The sequence below is a fragment of the Molossus molossus genome, unplaced genomic scaffold (assembly GCF_014108415.1).
Source record: "Molossus molossus isolate mMolMol1 unplaced genomic scaffold, mMolMol1.p scaffold_m16_p_17, whole genome shotgun sequence".
NCBI lineage: Eukaryota > Metazoa > Chordata > Mammalia > Chiroptera > Molossidae > Molossus > Molossus molossus.
Genome location: NW_023425352.1, coordinates 67678608 through 67698681, shown reverse-complemented (window position 1 = coordinate 67698681; position 20074 = coordinate 67678608). Strand labels below are relative to the sequence as shown.

General features: G+C 40.8%; 1 protein-coding gene across 4 annotated transcripts in view; it reads left to right on the top strand.

Annotated features, from left to right (window-relative positions):
- LOC118632045 (WASH complex subunit 2-like) overlaps positions 1-20074 on the top strand; it is a 73134-nt gene that overhangs the window by 17419 nt on the left and 35641 nt on the right. For 3 of the 4 annotated variants that reach the window (XM_036264679.1, XM_036264680.1, XM_036264677.1), the window contains exons 8-16: positions 476-583; positions 1735-1816; positions 2438-2506; positions 8006-8124; positions 8587-8644; positions 9629-9688; positions 10691-10861; positions 11998-12125; positions 13550-13636. In XM_036264679.1, the coding sequence (XP_036120572.1) occupies positions 476-583; positions 1735-1816; positions 2438-2506; positions 8006-8124; positions 8587-8644; positions 9629-9688; positions 10691-10861; positions 11998-12125; positions 13550-13636 (882 nt within the window). The remainder of the gene's footprint in view (positions 1-475; positions 584-1734; positions 1817-2437; positions 2507-8005; positions 8125-8586; positions 8645-9628; positions 9689-10690; positions 10862-11997; positions 12126-13549; positions 13637-20074) is intronic. The other variant, XM_036264678.1, reaches the window with a different exon arrangement.

Genomic DNA, 20074 nt, shown 5'->3' with positions numbered 1-20074 from the left:
TGAGCCCTCCAGTCTTTATACTCTCACACTCTCCATAGGTAACTGGTTTTATGATCTGGGAGTATATGTATCCAAGTGTTTTTCTTTGTTTTTGCAAGTATATCTGTGCCCATGGAAATGGTATAGGGGCAAGGATGGTGCAGAGTATCATACTGGGTTTATCATTCTGAGTTTATTCCCTTGATGTCCTGGATGTCTCTTCAATTGTTGCAGCTTTTTTATTCTTTTAACTGTTAATATTAAGTTAGGATGATACTTATTTAGTTTAATGATTTCTCTAGTGATAGATATTTTTAATATTTTATTTTGCTGTTCTCGTGCTAAAAATAAATCTTATGTATTATTTGTTCTAGCTTCATAACTTTTGCTGCATTTAACAAACTGTTACCATTTTTCCTAAAGGCTAAGTAGCAGTATCTCTTTTTCAGCTCGATGACCTTATCTGATAGTTCTAATCTGTGTTTTATACTCTTAGCACACTGCACAAATGAGTGATGAAGAAGAGGATGATGGCTGTGACATTTTCGCTGACTCTGAGAAGGAGGAGGAAGATATTGAGGACATTGAAGAAAATCCTAGACCTGTAAGAAAGAATATAGTTGCTATCTCTTGGCAAGGTTTAGAAGTGGTACCTAAGATTCATTCCTTTTATTGTCATTTATATTTGTAACCGTCTTATTTTACATCATATTTGTATTTTCATTTACACTTTTGAAAATAATGGTTGAGCATCTCAGGCTGCCTTGCAAGTATCACTTTCAGTTTCAAATGTTGCAATTCTATAAGTCAGATCATTCAGAATATGTTCAGTTCTAGAGCTTTAAGACCCTAATACTCCTTCCCTTCCTTCTACCCCAAGGACTTTATGGTAGTTTTCTTATCTAGCTCTTTGAAGTATAAAATAATAAGGAAATAAGGAGCACCTCACTTGGAAGGAACACACAGTCCTATTTCTCCAGTGATATGTATAGGGTACATATGTTTATTTTTCTATTCTTTTTAAAATTTTTCTTTTTATTGAATTTATTGGGGTGACACTGGTTAACAAAACTGTACAGGTTCAGGTGCAGTTCTACAACATACCATCTGTATATTGAATTGTGTGTTCATTACCTAGTGTATATATGTTAATTTTCCTTTATTGATTTTAGAGAGAGAGAAAGTGAGAGGGAGAGAGAGAGAGAAACATCGATGAGAAAGAACATTGATTGACTGCCTCTTGCAGGCCCCACACTGGGAATTGGCCCACAACCTGGGCATGTGTCCTGTCCAGGAACCAAACAGCCACCCTTGATGCATGGGTCGATGTTCAACCACTGAGCCACTCTGGTCGGACTGCATATGTTTATTTTTATTTATTTTTAATTGCATTTTATGTTTTTATTAATTTCTTAGAGAGGAAGGGGAAGGGAGAGAGAGAGAAACGTTGATGTGAGAGAGAAACACTGATGGGCTGCCTCCTGCATGCCCTCTGCTGGGGATCGAGCCTGAAACCTAGGCATATGCCCTGACCAGGAATCAAACCAGCACCTGCCAGTCCATGGGACAATGCCAATCCACTGAGCCACACTGGCCGGGCATGGGTGCATATGTTTAAATTCAATTAGTTAAACACTGTTTTCTCATATCAATTTCTTTGCCATTATTTAGAAAATTTGGTTAGCTATTCAAAAGTAAACTGTACTAGTTTGTATGTTACAAAAAAGTGATTCTTTTGGTTTCTTCTGCCTGTAGAAAAGACCCACGTCCTTTGCTGATGAGCTGGCAGCTCGGATCAAAGGGGCTGCCACAAGCCAGACAGAAGAGGAGCAAAGAGGTACACCTCCTCTCCTTTGAGATGAGTTAACACGGTGGTGCTGGGGAAGTGTGGGAACCTCTCTGAGGGCAGAGTTCCTGTTTCATTTTACTAAGGCCCGAGAGACTTAAATTGTACTTCTTATTCTTTTTTTGGTTTATAGACTTTTTGATAACTGAACACTGTGAACCCCTCTCCCTAAAATGCATTAATACGCATTTATATAACGTTGTATATGCAATTTCAGGGAATTAATGGATTTCTCAGAGAAGCATGACCCCAGATTAAGAATCCCTGTCATAATATATACTCCTATATCTTGCCTAAAAGAAAATGTACTAAACAGTGTATTCTAGTGATTTAACAGGGTAGAAATATGCCAGGATAATTCTTTGAGCAGGTGCAGCCCTGGTACGTACATGACCCTGGTATGAAAATTGAAGGTTTTTGCTTAAAAAGAGGTACTTTTGAGTGCCTCCTATGGTAAGGCACTGACCGAAGTACTCGTGGGGCTGAGATACAAAGTTGGATGGCTTGCTCTGAGTTTAAAAGTCATGATGATGACAGATACATATGTAAAAAATCAGTTGATGGATACTAAGCATAGCAGAGTATTTCTAAAACTTTGACATATTCTTCAAGCCTTATCTGCAGAAGCAAAACCTCAGAAGACATTGAAAGAGAAGAAGGAAAGGAGAACTCCCTCAGATGGTAGGCCTTTTTCGTCAGTTCAGTTTTTCTTTTTCTTTTTTTAACTGTTTCCAGGATTTTCTTTATTTTTTTAAATTAAGTTTATTGGGGTGAAATTGGTTTATAAGATCATATAGGCTTCAAGTGTACAGTCTTATGATACATGATCTGTATATTGCATTGTGTGCCCACCACCCAAAGTCAAATCTTCCACCACCATATATTTGACCCCCTTTATCTTTCACCACCCCCAATCCCCTTCCCTATGGTGGCCACCATAATGTTGTTTGTGAATTTTTGTTTTTCTTGTTTGTTAATTTGTTGCTTTCAATTTTATGTCCCACATCTGAGTGAAATCACATTGTTCTTAAATTTTCTGTCTGACATTTTGCTTAATGTGATATTTTCAAGTTCCATCCATGTTGTTGCAAATGGCATTTCATCTTTTATTAGGGCTGAGTAGTAGTACATTTTATATCTACCACATCTTCTGTATCCAATCATCTGTCAAAGGACACTTCAGTTGTCTCCACTTGAATAGTGCTGCAGTGAACATAGGGGTGCATATATCTTTGTGAATAAATGTTTTGGAGTTTTTCGGGTTGATACCCAGAAGAGGGATAGCTGGGTCATACAGTAACTCTGGTCTTAATTTTTTGAGGTGCCTCCATACTCTTTTCCATAATGGCTGTGCCAGCTTTACATTCCCACCAGCAGTGACTGAGGGTTCCTGTTTCCCCACAACCTCTCCAACACTTGTTATTGTCTTGTTGACAATAGCCATTCTAACAGGTGTGAGGTGGTATCTCATTGTAGTTTTGATTTGCATTTCCCTAATAGCTAGTGAGATTGAACATCTTTTCATCAATCTGTTGGCCATCTTCTGCCTATTTTTTAATTGGATTGTTTGTTTGGTGTTTTGTATGACTTCTTTATATACAGGGGTGGGAAAAAAGTTTTACAGTTGTTTGTATAGAAAATAATACAATAATTAATAAAAATACAAGAATAAACTGTGTACTCACAACTGTAAACCTACTTTTGCCTATGCTTATATTTTGGATATTAACCTCTTGTCTGAGCTGTTGTTTGCAAGTATCTTCTCCCATTTGGATGGTTGTCTTTTTGTTTTGTTGACATTTTCCTCTGCTGTGCAGAAGCTTTTTATTTTGATATAGTCCCATTTATTTATTTTTGCCTTTACTTCCTTTGCCTTTGGGGTCAAATCTATAAAATCTCTATGACCAAGGTCCATAAGTTTAATACCTATGTTTTCTTCTGTGTAATTTATTGTTTCAAGTCTTACAGTTAGGTCTTTGATTAATTTTGAGTTAATTTTTGTGTATAGTGACAAAGAGCAGTCTAGTTTTATTTTTTTGCATGTGGCTTTTCAGTTTTCTCAGAAACATTTATTGAAGAGGCTTTCATTTTTTATTGTATGTTTTTAGCTCCTTTGTTGAAAATTATTTGCCCATATACATGTGGTTTTATTTCTGGGTTCTCAGTTCTGTTCCATTGGTCTGTGTGTCTGTTTTTCTGCCATTGCTATGCTGTTTTGATTATTATACCTCTGAAGTATAGTTTGAAGACAGGTAGTGTGATACTTCCTAATTTGTTCTTTTTTCTCAGGACTGCTTTGGCTATTCAGGGTCCTTTGTGGTTCTATACAAATTTGATGATATTTTTTAGTTCTATTTCTTTATAAAAATCACATTGGGATTTTGATGGGGATTGCATTAAATCTATATGTCACTTTAGGTGATATGGCCATATTAATTATGTTGATTCTTTCAATCTATTTTAACCATTGTGTCACTTTTAATCTCTTTTAATAATGCTCTGTATTTTTCAGTATATAGGTTCTTTACATCTTTGTTAAGTTTATTCTTAGTTATTTTTTTCGTTGCAATTGCAAGAGGAATTTTTTTTCATTTCTTTTTCTGAAGTTTCATTGTTAGTATATATGAAAGTAGTTGGATATATATATTATATATATTTATGTATATTATATATATTTATATAGATATATATATAAATAAATAAAATCCTCACCTGAGGATATATTTTTCATTCATTCTTAGAGAGAGAGGAAGGGAGCGAGAGATACATAGAGAAAAACATTGATGTGAGAGAGAAACAGTGATCTGTTGCCTTCTGTATGCGCTGTGACTGGGGATCGAACCTGTAAACTGGGTATGTGCCCTGATCGGGAATCAAACCTGAGACCTTTTGGTGCACAGGACAATACTCCAGTGCAACAACTGAGCCTAACTGGCCAAGACTGTAACACCTTATTCTAAAAAAGCATTGTGATATATCCTGCTTCCGTCTGTCTGTTGGTGATCATACTCGTAGTTTTGTGACCTTTTGTTCTGTGTTTCAAGTAGAATAACTCCCTCGAGTATTTACTGTAAGGGAGGTCTTCTGGTGGAAAATTCCCTCAGCTTCCGAATGTCTGGAAAAGTTTTTATTTCTCCTTCATATCTAAAGGATAACTTTGCTGAATATATTATTCATGGCTGGTAATTTCTTTCTTTTAGTAGTTTGAATATTTGATTCTACTCCTAGCTTGTAGGGTTTCTGCTGAAAATCTGATAATAATGTAATGGGATTTTCTTTAGGGGTTACTGTCTTCTTTTCCATGGCTGCCTTGAAAATTCTTTCTTTGCTATTAATTTTTGACAGTTTTAAAACAATGTGCCTTGGAGAAGGCCCTTTTGGATTGAGGTAATTAGGTGTTCTGTTGGCTTTTTGGATTCAAGAATCTGACTCTTTTCGTAGGTTTGGGAAGTTCTTATCAACTATTTGTTTGAATAGGCTCTCTGGTCCCTTCTTGTTCTCTTCTTCTGGTATTCCTGTTCTTGTTATAGTGCTTTTCTGATGGAGTCAGAGAGTTCTTTTTTTTTTTTTAATGCTCAAGTCTCTCTCTTCTTCCCTCTGTGTCATTTCTAGATTTCTGTCTTCAGTATCACTAATTCTTTTCCTTCATGTGGTCAGCTCTATTTCCTAATCACACTAGTTCAGTTTTTATCTCAGAGTTCTTCACTCCAGAATTTTTATTTGGTTCTTTTTAAAAGTTTCACTCTCTTTTGTAAAGTACTTGTTTTGTTTATTGATTTCATTTCTGAGTTCATTAAACTGCCTATCTTTGTTTTTCTGTAACTCATTGAATTTTTTTTAGAGCTGCAATATTGAATTCTCTGTCATTTAAATCACGTATTTTCATGTCTTTAATTTTATTTTCTGAGATTTTTCATTTTCTTTCTGAGCTGCCTTGTGACTTTGGTTATTCATGGTATTTGATGGATTTCTTCTCTGTCTAAGCATCTGTGTATGGGTGACACTTCTCTAGCAGATTGATAAGCCTTTTTGTTGTTTTCTAGTAGGTGGCGCTGAGCACAAGTTATATAGTTCTCTTGCATTGCTCTTGCTTTTCAAATCTCTGTGGGGTGGTGGAAAATGTCCTATGTTTCCTGCAAAGGTGGGCGTTGTCTGTGTTCAGGTTGCCTGGGTCTCGGGACCAACCCCACGAGGGAATGTGGTGGGTGATGAGGGTTCCAAATCCGTGAAATCCCAGTGTTGTCCCCTGCAGCCAGAAGCTACCAGCATTGCAGTTGCGATGGGAGGGGGTGGCGTGAGCTGGAGGAAGTAGGCAGCTGCCTTTGTTGCTTTGCTTTCCTAGAAATGGTGACTGGCAGATCTCAGTGGCCTCCCATCTACATCTCTACCTGACCCTGGGGTTAGTCACAGAGTGCGCCTGTCGCTAAGGGAAAAAAATGTTTCTGCAGTGCCAGTTCTCAGGTTTGCAGATAACGTGCTCTGCAACCAGGCACTCACTGCTACAGCCTCTTCTGGGGCCTGCTGCTAGCTCTGGGAAGGGGAGGGGAGGCAGCCGGGCTCTGTGGCGGGGTTTCTCTGTCTGGAATGCTGACTGCCAGACAACCAGACAGCCGTGGCTGCCCCTCTGTGCCTCGTCCCTGCCCAGGTCGCTGTGTTCAGCTGCAGCTCTTACTGCCCACTCCTGCCGGAAGCTCACTGTATCTCTTCTCCTGCCGGCCAAAGGGAGTGTCAGCGGCAGCCTGGTTCCTCCCCTTTGGGGCTGAGTACTGCAGCCATCTCAGGCTGCAAGCTCTGGGCTGCATCGTTGGCATCATCTCAGTTCTCTTTTCCCACCTTCTTGATTTGCTTCCACTTGCCTACTGTTAAGATGTTTTGATGCATGGATCTCTCAGATGTGTTCGTGTGTTGAACAGGGAATCCTTTGTTGAATTATAGCTGTTCAAATTGTTGAAACTTCAAGGGGAGAGGCCTAGTTGAGGGACCTCTCACACTGCCATTCCTCTGACATCACCCATTTCTGTATTTTTAGGTGGCTCTTAACTCAGGAATATCACATAATTCATGAAGTGCACTTGAAATGATTGACAGATGGGGTCTGTCTCTCTATTCATGTTTTCAGAGCATTTAAAAGCATGCTTTGGGAGGGGAGATGTCTGGGGAGGAAAAATGCCGTGAAGATTTGAATTATTAGATTTTCTAACGATCATTCGCTGTCTTTCTGGAATTCTCTAGAAGTATAAAAACTAGGAAACTCTACTATTTTTTTTTTGTTATTTTTTATCCTCACCCGAGGATATTTTTCCATTTTTTGTACAGATAGAATGGGAGGGAGAGAGAGGAAGGGAGAGAGAGTGAGAAACATCGACGTGAAGGGACACATCGAGTGGCTGCCACCCGCACGACCAACCAGGGCCGGGGACAAACTGCAACCGAAGCACGCGCCCTTAGTGGGAACCGAACCCGGGTCTCTCCGGACCGCAGGCCGATGCTCTAACCGCTGAGCCAAACTGGTCAGGGCGAAACTCTACTATTTTTTAATAAAGAATAGATTAGGTTCTTTCAAACAATAACGTGCTGGTGTTTAGTCTGCCTTCTTCCCTAGATTCTTGGTAGGGTAGGTCCTGAATGGCAATGAAACGATGTACTTGCTTCAAAATAAATAAATCTGGATGAAGGGGATCACATATGGAATTCACCCTGCTCCTGTCCTGGCCAGTTTGGCTCAGTGGTTAGAGTGTCGGCCTGTGGACCAAAGAGTCACGGGTTCGATTCCAGTCAAAAGCACGTACCTCGGTTGCAGTTGGGGTCGTGGATGGCAAGCACTCGATGTGTCTCTCTCAGATCGATGTTTCTCTCTCTCTCTCCCCCTCGCTCCCACTCTGTGTGAAGATAAATGTAGAAATATCCTCGGGTGAGGATTAAAAAAAAAAAATTCATCCTGCTCCAGACATTTATAGACTTGAGGGTGGGAACCCAGAGAGCTTCTTAAGGAATTTAGTGGACTGTTGAATGAGTGTTTGTTTGAAGTTTCTCAGACTGCTGGCATTCAGATACCCCTTGTTACATATGGTTAGTAAGCTTCATGCCAATTTTAGAGAAGTTGTAAAGGCTAACTTCTGGAATTTGAGTTCTAGCCCCATCTTCAACTCGCCCTGCAAAAAATTCCTTTCTATTTGCTAGATGAAGAAGATAACTTGTTCACACCTCCCAAGCTGACCGATGAAGACTTCTCGCCCTTTGGCTCTAGAGGTGGCCTGTTCAGTGGAGGGAAGGGGCTTTTTGATGATGAGGATGAGGAGGTAAGTCATTGGTAATTTGAAGCCCTCCATAGCTGTGTGATGGAATAAATACACCTTGTTCATTTAGTAGGGAAAAGATGGCATCTTAGGTGGCAGTTTCTTCTGCTTTTATATTTGGGAAGATTTTGCACTAAGAATCACAAAGAGAAAATGTTGTATCCTGGTGTCCTTTGTTAGGTGGGGAGAGGATGTGAGAGTGTTAATAGTGAACAATTTACTTGATTAGGCAGTTTTTTTTTACCTCATCTGTTGTCTCCTTCTGTGTCTACTTAATTCCTGGGCAGACCTAACTTACTTAGGGGTCTGATTTTGCCATGGGCTTTGCTCTGGAACCGATTTTATGGCATAACAGCATATATGTGTCTTTAAACTTCACAAGGGTACTTTTCTTTAGAAAGCCTCAAAGGCAGCTACTTTTTCCACTGTGTTTTTGAATTGTGTCTTATACCGTGTTACAACCAGAGTGACCTCTTCACGGAAGCCCCTCGGAATCAGGAAGCTCGAGCACCTGTTAATGAAGGTGAGCTTGGACTGAGGCTGGCTTCTTCGTGTACACTTCTCCAGAACTGCTTGCTTCCCGTTAGGAGGTGGATCCCTGACGTTGTTCCCAAACCTTGCTGTTTGTTGGGCATGAAATTGTTGTGTTTGCCTTGGTCTAGTTAAAAACAGTTTATTTGCACTAATTCTTGTCTTGGAAAAAACAGAGTACCATCTGTAAACCCACATCACAATTTTGTTTCTTAGAGAATTCATAAAAGGTCAAACAGGAAAAATACTCTAACAGTATTGAGGATATTTTAATTTAAAGAAACATTTCTGAAATTTTGTGTATAAATTGGAGAGCGGTAATTCCCCAGCCCAGTGTGCATCATAATTTGTGGACTTTTAAAAAGGCACACATAAAAAGTTGAAGAACTACAAATTTTATTCCTTTAGGTTGGCGTGTTAGTTATTTTAAGCAACTTGGTCTCCCAAGGCCACAAGCTGTGGGTTTGGACTTGCTGCAGGGCTGCCTTGCTCGTCGTACTTCCTGGCTCTCCTCCTTTGGCACCGGTGACTTGCTTCGCTTCCCTCTTTCCTGTTACTGTCTTCATTTTTTCACTGATGTTTCAGATTTTTTGCTATTTTTTTTTTTTACTTGTTCATTTTTACTAACAGGAATGGGTAGAGGGGTCCTGTGTGGAGGAGTCCAGCTTGCTCTGTCCCTGTCCCCCACTGTGCTCTGCATCTTCCTTGGCCTCTCCAGCCAGCCTCACTGCTCCTGTCTGTCCAGTCACAGCCATTTCCATGGCGGTCACAGCTCAGATTGCACTGGTTCCAAGAAAAAAGTCATGATGTTGGTAGAGAAGATATGAAGGAATTTTAAAATGACTCTTTTAGGAAAAGTTAGTTTTAAAGGATCTCTGTAGTTGTGTGTTGTGTTGAACATATTTTAGGAAGGTGCATTTAACAAGGAAAGTTATTTTCTTTGTTGAAATGGTTATGTCATTCTTTCTCATTGTAGTGTCTTCATCCTCCAAACTCGGAAAGAAAATTCCAGCTGGAGCAGTTTCTGTATTTTTAGGTATCATATTGTAGGGTTTGTTTTTAAAAACTGTATAAGAATTATTTTGTCATTTTATTTTTTTTTTTTTTTTTTTTTTTTTTTTTTTTCGACACATAGTTACTGTGTTGAATAGTTACCCAACAATAGTTACCTGCCATGTAGGCACAGTGGAAAACACCACCAAGATGATCCCTGTCTGCATGGAGCTTTCACTCTAATGCAAGAGACGAAATTAAACAAATGGGATAGTGATTTAGAGCATAAGCTTTGGTACCAAACTTCCCAGGCTGCCTCCTAGCCTTGGACAAGTCACTTAACAGTTTGTCTATTTTGTTAGCTGTAAAATTAGGATAATAATAGCATTCACTCATAGGCTTGCTTGAAATATTAAGACAATATTGTATTATAATGCTTATTTTTTTTTTTTTTTCAACCTCACCCGAGGACATTTTTCCATTTTTTGTTCAGGTAGAGTGGGGGGGGGGGAGAGGAACAGAGAGAGAGAGAGAAACATTGTTGTGAAAGGAACACATCGAGTGGCTGCCACCCACACAACCGACCAGGGCCGGGGACAAACTGCAACCGACGTACGTGCCCTTAGCGGGAACCGAACCCGGGTCTCTCAGTACCGCAGGCCGACGCTCTAACCGCTGAGCCAAACCGGCCAGGGCTATTTTGTCATTTTAAATTGCCATTTTCTGAGGGCAGGTTGGAGAGTAGGAGGAGCTTCAGAAGACATGGACCAGCATAAGGAAAGAGCTCATTTACTGGGGTTAGCTCCTATTTTGCTAGAAATCAGTGACCTTAGACCTTTTTTGTGTTTGCGTGACCAGGTGATTCTGCATATGGGATGTTCTGTAGCAGAAAAGGCTGGAAGTTATTGGGTCCTGTTACTGTGTTTAGTGGGTGAACTGAAACTAAAAGTTCTTGGTGGGTGGTAGTGTGTTTTTTCTTTTCTGTAAAGTCAGAAGGCCCACCTACACTAGGTCATAGCCAGGCTGTCTTGTTTCTCCACCACAGGGGATGCTGATGTGTTGGGCACAGCCTCTGCTCCATCACTGAAGGAGCCCCAGAAGCCCAAGCAGCCCACCGTGGGGAAGGGCTTGCACCTCTCAGCGCCCACCGACCTCTTTGATGACGATGATGATGACGACTTTTTTGCAGCATCCAGTAGCAAACCCTCCAAGTCAGGTGCCTGTTCCAGCCTGTTTATGAATTTTGCCAGGGAAATAATACCTCAAAGGACATGAAGCTCCTCTGGTTCATATCTCTTGTAGGATCAGAACTGCTCCGCAAGCATTCCTGTCATAGAGTTGTGTCATCTCTGCTTATGCAGTTACGGTACCTTGGAGATCTCTATTTTATGAACCAGCCTTTTCTACTTTGAAAAATAATTACTAGGAATTCTTCCTTAGAGCAGAAATCTGTTCCCCTGACTGGGAATCGAACTGGTGAACTTGTGGTGCATGGGACGATGTTCAACCATCTGAGTCATATCGGCTAGGGCTAGAGTGATTGACTCCTAAATGATCTTTCTGTAGGTCTCTCTTTACCTTTTGTGCCAGTCCACACTACTGTAGGCATAGGATGCTATTGCTTGGATAAGTGTGCAAACCAAATGGTTAAACCATTTGTCCTGTTTCATTTGAGCTGCTGTTGTGTTCTTTGAAAAATTCTAATCTAGTTCACTTGATATTTTTTTTATTACTGTTAAAGAAATACCATAATTCCCTGGACGGTGTGGCTCAGTTGGTTGAGCATCGTCCCATGTACCAAAAGGTCATGGGTGTAATTCTCAGTCAGAGAACATGCCTGTGTTGCAGGCTCAATCCCTAGTACGAGGATGTGTAGGAGGCAACCAATTGGTTTATCTCTCACATCCATGTTTCTCTCTCTCCCTCTCCCTTGCTCTCTTTCTAAAATAAATTTTAAAAATGTTAACAAAAAAGAAGAAATAACATACTTTCTAAATTTATTCTTTGGGAGAGAAGAACTTTTGATCTGTGAATTTTTATGGTGGAATTTTTTTTTCTTTTGTTAATCCTCTGAGGATATTTTTTCCATTGCTTTTTAGAGAGAGTGGAAGGGAGGTGGGGAGGGGGAGAGAGATACATCGATATGAGAGAGACACATCGATTGGTTGCCTCCTGCATGCATCCATCTGGGACCAGGGATAAAATCTGCAACCCAACTATTGCCCTTGACTGGGAATCAAACCCATGACTCTTTGGTGCATGGGCTGATGCTCTAACCACTTAGCGCACCATCCAGGGCTATGATGGGATTTTTTACCTTAATGTAATTTTATGCTATGGTATCTTTTAAAGACAAAGTCAAATCCACTGCCAATATCTTTGATGAGGAGGAAGGAGATCTGTTCAAGGAACAAGCTGTGACTTTGCCAGAAGCTACTGTGAATCAGACAGATAAAAATAAAGCAAGAGCAGAAAAAAAGGTGAGCAGGAGGGAAGACTGGACCTAGGAGTGTTGATTTGGGGCATCTTGTTAATTCCTCTGGAACCCAAAGGGGAAGTATTGTTTCCTTTTAAGTGTATAGTGAAGAACTTCAGATACACAGAAAGTTGAAAGAAGAGTACAATGAACACCCAAAGAACTACCACCAAGATTCAACGATTGCTAGGACTTTGCCCTACCCAGTTGTTTTAACGTCCATTGTTGATCTTCGCCTGAAGTAGTATTGTGTTGGGGGTGCAGAATGTTTTTTCTATCTCTTGAATTTCTACTACCTTTGTTAGCTGTCATTCTCCTAAAGAGAAGAGCTTTTTCTCCTCCTTTCCTACTTTTTTAGTATCCTTATAGGACCATGGAGTTTTCTATTTATGTATTATAATTCATGAGCATCGTATTTTTTTTTGTTGTTGTTGCTCACAGGTTATATTATTGACCTTTATTTGGCCAATGGGATACGTCCCCCTCATTCTTTAAACTCTTCCGGCTGATTCCCCTTCCCTTTGCTGTCTTGCACATCTTTTTTTTTTTTTCTCAAATCTTTATTGTTGGATGTAAAATGTATTACAGATGTTCCACATTTTTTCCCCATTGTGTCTTGCACATCTTGATCTTTTTTTTTAATCCTCACCCGAGGATATTTTTCCATTTATCTTCAGATAGAGTGGGAGGGAGAGAGAGAGAAAGAGAGTGAAACATCGATGTGAGAGAGACGCATTGATTAGCTGTCTCCCATGCGACCCAACCAGGGCCAGGGACCAAACCAAAACTGAGGTATGTGCCCTTGACCGGAATCCAACCCGAGACTCTTTGGTCTGTGGGCTGATGCTCCAACTGCTGAGCCAAACTGGCCAGGGCATTTTTGCTGTTCCTTAAGCACATCTGTGTCATGTCTTCCCATGAAGAACCCTGCCCCTGCCCACAGCCAACCACCTAGGGCCCAGCATTGCGAACCTGGCAGGCTCCCAGTGCGCCTGCCTTCCTGTGCAGCTTCCAGCTGTACCCTCCCATCGTCTCCTGTAGGAAGTAGGGTCCAGCCTGCTGTGCTCCGCCAGGTGTGCCTGCTGCTTTCCCTTGTTTCTGTCTCCTCACACAGTCCCCCTGCCTGCAATGGCTTTGCTGCACCATCTCCTGTGTCCAGGCCCTGTCTGTGCTGAGAAATTTACAAGGAACTGTAACTTATACCAATTTTGAAATTCTTTTTCATGATATTTCTCATTTGGAGGTAATTCTCTGTATGAATCTGATACATCACACGTCCAATGTCCATGGCATGTTTGTTCCCCTGGCGCATGGCCTGGTGCCTTATCCTAGCAGAGACTCAGTACATTTTCTGAATGAACGATGGAATCAACTCTCATTTCCAGGCATCTTGTTTGTTAACTCTCAATTTTCTTTTTCCCAACAAAGGTTACTCTGCCTTCCAGCAAAAATCTTAAGCTTTTGTCAGAAACAAAGACTCAAAAAGGTTTATTTTCAGATGAGGAAGACACTGAGGTAAGGAATTCTTTTTAGTTCTGGCAATTAGTCTGTGGCTATTACATTACAAATTATCTCTGAATCAGGATTTTCTCAGTAGAGGTGCAAGACTTTCTGTTATGTTTTTTAGTTCTTTTCTTGGAAAATAACCTCTTGAGAATACATGGTCCTTTTAAAAAAAAAATATTGATTTTAGCGGGGGAAGCGGGGGGAGAGAGAGAGAGAGAAATCGAATCATTGTTCTACTTATTTATACATTCATTGGTTGTTTCTTGTATGTGCCACCTGACTAGAGATTGAACCCACAACCTTGGGATGTCGGGACAACTCTAACCAACTGAGCTATCCAGCCAGGGAATACACACAGTCTTCAGAGAGCAATGTGTGTACAGTACCTTTCACTCTTGAGTTTGAATCCAGTGCGTCTTCTGGGAGGAAAAGCTCTGTCTTCAGGATGCTCCCGTTGCAGGCTATTTGTTGATCTTCAGTGCGATGAGGCACATGTGGCAGAAGGGAAACCTGCGCACTGCTTGTTGTTTGGTAGCTTCACCAAAACTTGGGCTTAGTGATGAAGTGATAAGCATTCTGGTACAGCTTTTATCTTGTGGCTGGTAACAGTTTGTGGCTGGCACTGGTTTTCAGGCAGCCTCAGTCCTCCCTCCAGACACCTGCCTGGAAGCACCATTTCAGTGGAGTGGCGCCAGCTCTCAGAAGCGTCACTGCTTTTCTGACTCCCAAGCCCTAGGTACTTTGGGAACTAATTTCAGGCCAGGCTTTTAGGGGATCAGAGATCTACACGAGAATATAATGGGCTGTGATTGTCCCCTCCACAGGAAAAATATGTGGACATGGCAGAAACTTACATGTCAGTTCGGATTATATGAACTTTGAGTTAAACTCTAGTGGTTGCTTTGCACTAATGGCCAGATGAACCCACAGACAGCTCTGCTGCATAGAGTGGTTACTGTAGATACGAATGAAACCTTGGAGGCTTGTACTTCATTGATGTCTGGTGTACAGAAGATCAGAATCAACCAAAATCCAGTTAGGGCAAACTCCTGACACATGAGCACAGCGTGATGGGGCCTCACACTCTGGTCTTACTCTGAGCTCCTGCTTCAAGGTCTTTGCACTGGCTCCTGCCCCTCTGGGGAATGCTTTTCCCAGAATTCAGATGGCTTGCTTCCTCACTTTTTCCAGTGTTCTGTGAGGCCTCTCCGGATGACTACATAATCACAAGCCTGCCAGCACTCACCACACTGCACTCCATAGCCCCCTCTTCTGGTTTATCCTTCTCCACAGTATGTATTGCCGTGTGACATTTCATGTCTACTCATTCGTTGTGTCCCAACAGGAAAAGCTCCATGAGGGTAGAACGTTTTGTTCCCTGCCCTTATCCCTAGTACCTACACTAGTGGGTGACACTTGGTAAGGCATCAAATAGTTGTTAACTACATAAAAAAATAAAACAATTTTGAGCAATTTTACGCACTTAAAAGATGTTCCAGTTACTTATTACTATGAAATAAATCACTCCAAAACTTAGTGACTTAAATCAACAAGTTTCATTATCTCTTAAGGTTCTAGAGGTTCAACTAGGCACTTAAAAAATTTTTTTTTTGGTTGATCCTCACCCAAAGATATTTTTTTCATTGTTTTGTTTGTTTGTTTTAAGATAGAGTGGAAGGCAGGGAGGGACTGAGGGGGGAGAAACATCAATGTGAAAGAGACACATTGATTGATTGCCTCCCTTGTGACCCTGACCAGGACTAGGGATCAAACCTGCAACCCAGGTATGTGCCCTGGACCAGGAATTGAACCCATGACCCTCCAGTCCACAGGCTGACACTGACCGCTGAGACAAACCAGGCACTTATTATTTTTTTTATTTAATTAATTTATTTTTGTTACAGATGTTTCTCCTTTTCCCGCCACTGATTCCCCCCTCCCCCTCCTTCCCCGCCCTGTCCCCAGCTTTGTGGTCCATGTCCATTGTTTATGCATACATGCTTATAAGTTCTGTGGTTTATCTCTCCCCCACCACCCCCTCTTCTGGAGATTGTTAGTCTGTACCCCACTTCCACGTCTCTGGGACTACCCCATTCCTCAGACTGTTATGTTCATTATATTCCACAAATAAGTAAGATCATATGATACTTGTCTTTCTCTGTTTGGCTTGTTTTGCTTAGGATGACACTTTCCAGGTCCCTCCATGTTGTCTCAAAGGATAAGAGATCTTTCTTTCTTACAGCCGCATAGTACTCCATTGTGTATATGTATTACTGCTTTTTTATCCATTCGTCTACTGATGGACATTTGGGCTGTTGCCAGATCTTAGCTATTGTAAATAGTGTTGCTATGAACATAGGGGTACATATATTCTTTCTGATTGGTGTTTCAGTTTTCTTAGGGTATATTCCTAGACGTGGGATCACTGGGTCAAATGGCAGTTCAATTTTTAATTTTTTTACGTAACACCATATTGTTTTCCATAGTGGCTGCACCAGTCTGCATTCCCACCAGCAGTGTATTAGAGTTCCCTTTTCTCCACACCCTCGCCAACACTTGTTGTTTGATGATTTGTTGATGGTGGCCATTCTGACAGGTGTGAGGTAATACCTCATTGTTGTTTTAATTTGCATCTCTCTGATGATTAGCGATGTTGAGCATTTCTTCATATGTCTCTTAGCCATTTGTATGTCCTGTTTGGAGAGGTGTCTGTTTAGTTCCTCTGCCCAGTTTTTAATTGGGTTCTTTGTCTTCCTTTTGTTGACTTGTATGAGCACTCTATATATATACTGGAAATTAACCCCTTATCTGATATATCATTAGCAATGATGCTCTCCCATACAGTGGGTTTCCTTTCCGTTTTGATGATTATATCTTTTGCTGTGCAGAAGCTTTTGAGTTTGATGTAGTTCCATAGTTCATTTTCTCCTTTGTTTCTGTTGCCTTAGATGATGTATCAGTGAAAATTCTGCTGTGTTATGATGTCTGAAATTTTGATGCCTACATTTTCTTCTAGGATTTTTATGGATTCATGAGTCACATTTAAGTCTTTTATCCATTTTGAGTTTATTCTTCTGTATGGTGTAAGATGATGGTCTAGTTTCATTTTTTTGCATGTAGCTGTACAATTTTCCCAACACCATTTATTAAAGAGGCTGTCTTTACTCCACTGTATGCTCTTGCCTCCTTTGTGAAATATTTTATTTTATTTTATTTTTTTATTTTTTTTCTTTGTGAAATATTAATTGAGCATATTGCCTTGGGTCCATTTCTAGGTTCTCTGTTCTGTTCCACTGGTCTATATGCCTGTTCTTGTGCCAGTACCAGGTTGTTTTGATTACAGTGGCTTTGTAGTATAACCTGAAATCTGGTAATGTGATCCCTCCAACTTTGTTCTTCTTTTTCAAGATTCCTGTGGCTATTTGAGGTTTTTTTTTGGTTCCATATGTACTTTTGAAGTATTTGTTCTGGTTCTGTGAAGTATGTCGTTGGTATTTTGATGGGGATTTCATTGAATCTATAGATTGCTTTGGGTAGTATGGACATTTTAATGATGTTAATTTTTCCAATCCATGAACAAGGTGTGTGCTTCCACTTTTTTATATCTTCCTCTATTTCTTTTTTCCATGTCCTGTAGTTTTCTGTGAATAGGTCCTTTATTTCTTTGGTTAAGTTTATTCCTAGGTATCTTAATTTTTTTGCCGCGATGGTAAATGGGATTGTTTTTTTGTTTCTCTTTCTGTGAGTTCATCATTGGTGTATAAGAATGCCATCGATTTCTTGACTTTAATTTTGTATCCTGCTACTTTGCCAAATTCATTTATTAAGTCTAGTAAATTTTTGATGGGGTCTTTGGGGTTTTCTACGTATAGTATCATGTCATCTGCGAATCATGACAGTTTCACTTTCTCCTTTTCAATTTGGATCCCTTTTATTTTTTCTTCCTGTCTGATTGCTGTGGCTAAGACTTCCAGGATTATGTTAAATAAGAGTGGCAAAAGTGGGCATCCCTGTCTTGTTCCTGTTCTTAAGGGAAATGTTTTTAGTTTTTGCCCATTGAGTATGATGTTGGCTGTAGGTTTTTTCATATATGGCCTTTATTATGTCGAGATATGATCCCTCTAGTCCCACACTGCTGAGCGTGTTTATCAGAAATGAATGCTGGATTTTGTCGAATGCCTTTTCAGCATCTATTGATATGATCATGTGGTTTTTATTCTTCATTTTGTTTATGTGGTGTATCACATTTATCGATTTGCGAATATTGTACCAGCCTTGCATCCCTGGGATGAATCCCACTTGTTCATGGTGAATAATTTTTTTGATGTATTGCTGGATCCGATTTGATAGTATTTTGTTCAGGATTTTGGTGTCTATGTTCATCAGGGATATTGGCCTGTAGTTTTCTTTCTTTATAATGTCGTTCTCTGGTTTAGAATTAGAATTATGCTGGCATCATAAAACGAGATTGGAAGTCTTTTTTCTTCTTGAATTTTCTGAAATAGTTTGAGGAGAATGGGTGTTAGTTCTTTGACTGTTTGGTGAAACTCTCCCATGAAGCCATCCGGACCTGGGCTTTTGTTTGCTGGGAGAGTCTTGATTACATCTTCAATTTCCTTAGTTGTTATTGGTCTGTTCAAGTTTTCTATCTCTTCCTGATCCAGTTTTGGGAGACTGTGTGTTTCTAGAAATTTGTCCATTTTGCTTAGATTGTCGAATTTGTTGCCATATAGTTGTTCATAGTAGTTGTTAACGATCTTTTGTATTTCTGTGGTGTCAGTTGTTACTTCTCCTCTTTCATTTCTGATTTTGTGTATTTGGGTTCTCTCTCTTTGTTTCTTGGTGAGTGTAGCTAAGGGTCCATCAGTCTTGTTTATCTTTTCGAAAAACCATATGCACTTATTATTTAGGGTCGCCCATTTGGTTCCTGGTGTGATGGTGGCTGAGCTGAGAGTCAGCCCCCTCACGGTTTTGGTACCTGGGTGAAAACACTCATAGCTGGGGCACTTGGAGCACTGTACCCCTCTCTATCTCTGTGGTCTCCCAGCACGGCAGCTTCTGGGAAATTATACTTCTTCCATCGTGGCCCAGAGCTTCAAAGTGAGATTCCTGAGAGCTGCATAGAGGCTGTATTGCTTTCATACCCTTGTCTCACCAGTCGGTGGTGTCACTTCTGCTGCAGTCTGTTGGTTGAGATAATCACAAGACCTGCCCAGGTTCAAGAGGAGGGGACACAGACTTCACTGATTTTTTTGTTTGTTTACCCCCCCCCCCCCATTTATCTTCATATAGAGTGGTAGGGGGAGGGAGAGAGAGAGAGTGATAGACATTGATTTGAGAGAGACACATTGATTGGTTGCTTCCCACATGACCCCAACTAGGGCGGGGACCGAACTGCAACCAAGGTACGTTCCCTTGACCAAAATCGAACCCATGACTCTTCGGTCTGTGGGCCAACACTCTATCTGCAGAGCCAACCAGCCAGGGCTGTTTGTTTAAATTTTTAAAAAATTGGTTTGAGAGGAAGAGAGACATCAGTTAGTTACCTCCTGTGTACACCCTTGCCGCCCTGACCAGGGATCAAACCCGTAACCTGGATATGTGCCCTGAACTGGAATTGAACCCGTGACCTTTTGGTGTATGGGACAATGCTCCAACCATTGAACCAGGGCCAGACTCCACTTCTTGATGATAGGAATATAAAAGAATTTTCAGACAGATATTTTTTTTTTCCTCACCTGAAGATATATTTTATCAATTTTTAGAGAGAGAGAGAGAAACATTGATCGGTTGGCTCTTATATGCACCCTGATGGGAGAACCCCAACCTAGATGTGTGTCGTAACTGGGAATTGAACCACAACCTTTTTGGTGTACAGAAAGATGCTCCAATAACTTAGCCACTGGCCAGGGCCAGACAGGTTTCTATTTATTGATTTATTTTTATTCCTCACCTGAGGATATTTTTCTACTTAGGTAGAGTGGAAGGGAGGGAGAGACAGAAAGAAACATCAATGTGATAGTGTCACATCGACTGGTTGCCTCCTGCCCAACCCCACCAGGGCCGGGGACGAACTGTAACCAAGCTATGTGCCCTTGACTGGAATCGAACCTGTGACTCATTGGTCCGAGGGCCGACACTAACTGCTGAGCTAAACTGGCCAGGGCCAGACAGGTTTTTAAAACGACCACTGAATAAACTTTGTTTCATGTGCATCATCATAGGTTGTTTTTACTGGATGCTGTCAAGGTGCTTAGGCAGGAGAAGTAAAACAGCATAGTCTAGGAGATACAGCTTTGGACCAGAAGGATGGATTCTTGACTCCTGCCTCTGCATCTCAAGTGTGGAGCTAAAGCTCGCCCTGCGAAATCATTTTGGGAACATGTTTGAGGTAATGGAAAAGCGTTTTTTTCCAATACCAAGGATGATGTTAGTCAAGGGCCCAAA